At 50.1% G+C, this 6229-nt stretch overlaps 1 protein-coding gene across 1 annotated transcript in view; it reads right to left on the bottom strand.

Moving 5' to 3' along the window:
- The window catches only part of ntn4 (netrin 4), a 22033-nt gene continuing 15804 nt past the window's right edge, over positions 1-6229 (bottom strand). Inside the window, exons 5-9 of the mRNA XM_056588612.1 lie at positions 3550-3763; positions 3004-3092; positions 2370-2438; positions 1171-1344; positions 1-245 (exon numbers count right to left, since the gene is read on the bottom strand). Coding sequence (XP_056444587.1) covers positions 106-245; positions 1171-1344; positions 2370-2438; positions 3004-3092; positions 3550-3763 — 686 coding nt within the window. The 3' untranslated portion in view covers positions 1-105. The remainder of the gene's footprint in view (positions 246-1170; positions 1345-2369; positions 2439-3003; positions 3093-3549; positions 3764-6229) is intronic.

The following is a 6229-nucleotide window of genomic DNA, read 5'->3' as shown; positions in this document are numbered from 1 at the left end:
TCAAAGCTGTGCGGTTAACTCCTTCTGGTTCGCCCCCTCTCTCCCTCCGTCCGTCGCTCTCCCCCGCCTCTGTCTGTCCGTCTGTTTCCACGGCGGCGGCGGCGGCTACCAGCTGCAGTCCTTGCGGAGCAGGGGGAGGAGCTTGCGGCCCAGGCTAGCCTTCCACGGGAGCACCAGGCTCTTCATGTTGACCAGCAGACGGCCCGCCTTCCGGTCCGAGTGGCCCCCCACCAGGTACTCAGCTCCTGGGGGGGGGGGGCATCAGTCAATTACTATTAGGTAAATTACTGTCCAGTCGTTAACCATTCAGTCGTTTACTATTAAGCCAATAACTTTTTTATTAATTTACCATTCAGTTATTTACTATTAAACCATTAACTTTTTATTAATTAACCATTCAGTTATTTATTATTCGATCATATACTATTCGATCATTAACCTTTAATCAATTTACCCTTCAATGATTAACTTTTTATTTATTTATTTCCAACTCCAAATTTAACACAATTATTTAATGTTTAGTAGTTAACCCTTAGTTATTTATGATACATTCATTTACCCCTTTTGTAAGTCACCAGGTACATTTACCCCCTTACTATCTTCTATTTAATCTTCTAGCAGGTACTTTTACTCATATGCTATCAACTATCAAGTTATTCAGCAGGTACTTTGATCTAAAGGGATGATGAAGTTATTACAATTACAATTAGGGGATTTAGCAGACGCTTTTATCACAATTTCAAAATAAAACGTTAATGCCAGCTTGGGGGGTCGGACCTCCTGCTCAGAGAGGAGGCTACAGGTGAGTTCCTCCTACAGGTGAGTTCCTCCTACAGGTGAGCTCCTCCTTCAGGTGAGCTCCTCCTTCAGGTGAGCTCCTCCTTCAGGTGAGCTCCTCCTTCAGGTGAGCTCCACCTACAGGTGAGCTCCTCCTACAGGTGAGCTCCTCCTTCAGGTGAGCTCCGCCTACAGGTGAGCTCCTCCTACAGGTGAGCTCCTCCTACAGGTGAGCTCCTCCTTCAGGTGAGCTCCTCCTTCAGGTGAGCTCCGCCTACAGGTGAGCTCCACCTACAGGTGAGCTCCTCCTTCAGGTGAGCTCCGCCTACAGGTGAGCTCCTCCTACAGGTGAGCTCCTCCTAAAGGTCATGCCCCATCCTCAACCCCCCGTACCTGGGTTGAGGATGGGGCAGGTGCAGCCCCGGGCGGTCCAGGACTCGGGGTAGAGGGTGACCCGCCCGCCCTCCTGCCGCACCCTGGTGTCCTGCCGAAGGACCTTCTGAACCTTGACCTCCACCTCGGCGTGGGAGCCCTTGTCGTGGGCGGACAACACCTTCACCTTCAGCACTGAGGACCAGGGAGGAAGAGAAACCTTCAAAACCCTGTGATGTCCGATGAGGTGGAGGGTGCCATGATTAATACCAGAAGTGTGTGTGTGTGTGTCTGTGTCTGTGTGTGTGTGTGTGTGTGTGTGTGTGTGTGTGTGTGTGTGTGTTGATGTGTGTGTGTGTGTATTTGTGTGTGTGTGTGTGTGTGTGTGTGTATCTGTGTGAGATTGTGTATTTGTGAATCTGTGTATGTGAGACTGTATTTGTGTATCTGTATGTGTGTGTGTGTGTGTGTGTGTGTGTGTGTGTGTGTTTGTGTGTTAATATGTGTGTGTGTGTGAGATTGTGTATTTGTGAATCTGTGTATGTGAGACTGTATTTGTGTATCTGTATGTGTGTGTGTGTGTGTGTGTGTGTAAGTGTGTGTGTGTGTGTGAGTGCATGTGTGTGTGTGTTAATGTGTGGGTGTGTGTATTTGTGTGAGATTGTGTATTTGTGAATCTGTGTATGTGAGAATGTATTTGCTTGTGTGTCTGTGTGTGTGTATGTGTGTGTGTTTATGTGTGTGTGTGTATGTGGGTGAGATTGTACGTGTATGTGTGAATCTGTTTATGTGAGACTGTATTTGTGTGTGTATGTGTGTGTGTGTGTGTGTGTGTGTGTGTGTGTGTGTGTGTGTGTGTGTGTGTGTGTGTGTGTGTGTGTGTGTGTGTGTGTGTGTGTGTGTGTGTGTGTGTGTGTGTGTGTGTGTGTGTGTGTGTGTGTGTCCATATACATACATTTGCGTGTGTGTGTGAGAGAGATAGAAAAGTCAAACACAGAGAACAATATCAAAGGTCAACAACGTGATATGAAATGTATATAGATATAGATAGCCCATACAATAAGGAGGATCTATAAATTCCCGGTTTGGCCAGCGAGCTTTGGGTTTGAATATCCAATATAATTGTTCATAATGTTAAATTCTTTCCATATGGCTTCGTGGTGTTAATATGGCTAACTGATGTCCGTGTTCAGCGGTGTTTGTGTTGAAGCTGTTCTCACCGTATGCGTAGTTCATGGCGCAGAAGAGCTTGTGATTGGTCAGCGTCTGCTCTTTGCACTCACACTTCTCTGTGGGGGGGGAATTCAACACCAGCATTTAGAGGGAGATAACTGATGTTCTGTGTGTGTGTGTGTGTGTGTGTGTGGGTGCGTGTGCGCACGTAACTGAAGAATTTGACAACCTCAGCCAATATTCACCTTGCTGGGGGGTGGGAGCAAAAATGTGATGTACAGACACACACACACACACACACACACACACCCACACACACACACACACACACACACACCTTTGTTCTATGTCCTTATATGGTCTGACTGGACTTAAACATTAACACATGATCAGTGGGCTTTAAGGCGCACACACACACACACACACACACACACACACACACACACACACACACACACACACACACACACACACACACACACACACACACACACACACACACACACACAGACAGACAGACAGACAGACAGACAGACAGACAGACAGACAGACAGACAGACAGACAGACAGACAGACAGACAGACAGACAGACAGACAGACAGACAGACAGACAGACAGACAGACAGACAGACAGACAGACAGACAGACAGACAGACAGACAGACAGACAGACAGGCCTCACCTGAGTAGTGCAGGGCGGAGAACAGCTCCTCAGGCCTGAAGATGCGCCCGTGCTCGCTGGAGTTCCCCTCCAGGTTGTACAGGTCAGGGCTGGGGGGGGGGGGGGGGGGGTCACACAACGCAGCGCTCCGTCAACACACAGGACACGTGCACAACGCAAACAACACACACCAACCATCCCTGAAGACGTGACGCACGGCGGCCGCAGCTCGGCTGTTGTCTTGTGTCCAGTCTGCTACCAAACGGATCGCTCCGTTTGGTAGTCCTCACTTTAACCAACTCCTCATGTTAACTGTCTTGTGGGTGTGTGTGTGTTCATATGTCTTCTCAGCGCGTCCTCCCTCACCTCACAGTCTGTGTTTGTAAAGACGCGTGTGTGTGCGTTTGTGTGTGTGTGCGACTCAGTGTGCGTACACGTGTGTGTGTGTGTGTGTGTGTGTGTGTGTGTGTGTGTGTGTGTGTGTGTGTGTGTGTGTGTGTGTGTGTGTGTGTGTGTGTGTGTGTGTGTGTGTGTGTGTGTGTGTGTGTGTGTGTGTGTGTGCTTCACCTCAGCACGCAGTCTCCGGTGAAGGGGTCACAGCCCCCGGCGCAGTCGCACGGCCGGCAGCCGTACGCGTGGAAGCCCCAGTATCCCACCATGCACCTGTCACACTGGGCCCCGCCCACCCCCGGCTTGCAGACGCAGTTGCCATTGGCGGGGTCGCAGGGGGCGTCGCCGGCTGAGGGGAAGGGCAGCGAGCCCATTGGATGGCAGCCACACGCTACGGGGAGAGAGAACGGAGTGAGCTGTCGGTACGATTCAAGAGCTGTCATTTGTTAGAAAAGGCCAGAAGTATAAGAATGAGAATAAATACGATTTGATTTGCCTAAGATCGCCCGACCAACTCTCAAATGTGTATCTGTCTCAGTTAGTTTTGATTCCAAGCTGGCTTTACAACGGGTCCAGACCTCCAACCAATCAGAGCGACCGAACGTGTGACACAGCAGCAGCAGCCATCTTGTTTTTTAGTTTTACGAAAACAGTGCTCCCATTGGGCGCTCCTCTAAACAATACAGTCATCGTTTCACTACCCCCCCCAGGCGTGATTGGGTTAGGGTTAGGGACCAGGCTGGAAGCATACGCCAGAGCAAATACAACACGAGCTCGCAGATTCGTCCGGTTCCCAGGCTACGAATGCCAAGATCGTACCAGCGGACAGAAAATAACCGTCAGTGTTTTTGTAAGATTTTTGTTGGCGGCGACGGCCGTGGAGTTTGCTCCATGTACGGTCGCTGTCTGTCATGGCCGTGCCTCCGAATCGGCCTTCAATCTCATCGGTGGTTCATATCGCGGTCATCAACGTTAATTGACATCATGCGGCCGCTGATATCATGGGATACGTTGGATAACAGTGTTGTTCGTGCAGGCGGTCAAAGTTTGGTTGGCACACGCACAGACGCGCACACCCACTTATGGGCATGTGTACACATTCGCTGACAGACAGCGATCGAACCACAATAGACTCTCTGTCCTTTATTATCATTAATCAGCTGATACCTTAAGAGACACACACCGTGGCGCACACTATATGAATGCACCACAGCGCACACACACCCACACGCACACATTAACAGAGCTAATGCATTCTTTAGAGTGTGTGAATACCAAGGAGGAGCCTTGCCTTGCAGGGGGTGAGATTCATTCCCAGTCAACGAACCTCATAAATCTCTCTCTCGCTCACACTCTTTCTCTCTCTCGCATACACAAACACGGGCTCTCACACACACAAACACACACACACACACACACACACACTCTCACGCTCAGACACACACACAAACACTTTCACACTCAAAGACACACACACAAACACACAAGTGTGCTCCCACACAAACACACACACACTCTCTCAATGCACACACACACACACACACACACACACACACACACACACACACACACACACACACACACACACACACACACACACACACACACACACACACACACACACACACACACACACATTTGGGGGGCGAAAGAACGATGACAAAAACAAAAGAACTGAATGGGGGGGTAAAAGACACAGTTGTGTAAGTGTCTCAGACCCCCCCCCCCCCCCCTTCAGGAAGTAAATGATTCCAACAGGAAGGGGGGGCTGATAAACACACGGCTCCAAAGCAGCTAGCCCGCCGCAACCAACTGAAAATACTGTTTTCATTTCCCCGGGTGCTATCATTTGGTGTTCCCGTGTCTGGCTGTCGCAAACTGACCCAAATTACACCGCGCCCCTTCCCCGCCTCGACCATCAGCAATGGCTCGACGCTAAGGGCTGACAAGAAGGGGGGCTTTGACACTCTGCTCTCGGGGGGGGGGGGCCGGGGGGTTTTACGGGTCCTGGACCGGCTTAGGGTTCTCGCACCCCTTTCCCACCAACGCTGTTCCAGTGCTGGTTCGGAGCAGTTCGGAACCAGCGACATCTCGTACTGGCTAAGCGTCATTTTAACGCCTTCATTTTAGCGTTAACTTTAACGTTGATTTGAACGTCCTGACTAATGACTTCAACGTCCTGCGTTGCTAGGCCAACGGGGTCGTACGCTCTGACGCATCGACGTGGCTCTACTCTAGCCCTAAAGTCGGTGGAACATCACGCTGGTTCTTGAGGAGCTGCCGTGTAGAACGACCCCCATGGTTATTTCCAGTTTACATACCGGCCACGACGTCCTCAATAACACGCCCTCCCCCCGCCCCTCCTTACCCACCATGGCTGAACCAACACCCCCCCCCCCCCCACACACACACACACACACAGCGAGTGCCAAGCCTTTATGACCCTGGCAGGATTGGACGGTGGTTAACTGATAAAGAAACTAGAAACAAATCTAATCTCACGACTCATTGGTATTTTACGATGTAAACCTTGTGGTTTCGTGACTTTGACTTGTTGTTGTCCTCTGAAGGTTGGAACTATCCTGCAGGACCTGCGTGTGCCCCGCCCGGTGGTTGAGTCCTTCCCGCGTTCCTACTGAGGATCATGTAACGCAGTGAATCCAATCCCGTGTGTCGTGCTCCCCTAGTGGTTTGCGACGGTACTGCCCTTAATCGTTTTCTTTTGAAAATAAAAAATTTAAATGTGGATGATGATTTCACATTTATAGTTCTCTGATAAAATGCATGAATACAGTAATGCATGGGTACATAGGGTACCATGGTATGGGTTCTCTAGACTCATTGGGTATCGGCTATT

This window comes from Gadus chalcogrammus, chromosome 4, assembly GCF_026213295.1.
Source record: "Gadus chalcogrammus isolate NIFS_2021 chromosome 4, NIFS_Gcha_1.0, whole genome shotgun sequence".
Classification (NCBI taxonomy): Eukaryota; Metazoa; Chordata; class Actinopteri; order Gadiformes; family Gadidae; genus Gadus; species Gadus chalcogrammus.
Note: the sequence above shows the minus strand (reverse complement) of the source record. Positions and strands in the feature narration are given on the sequence as shown.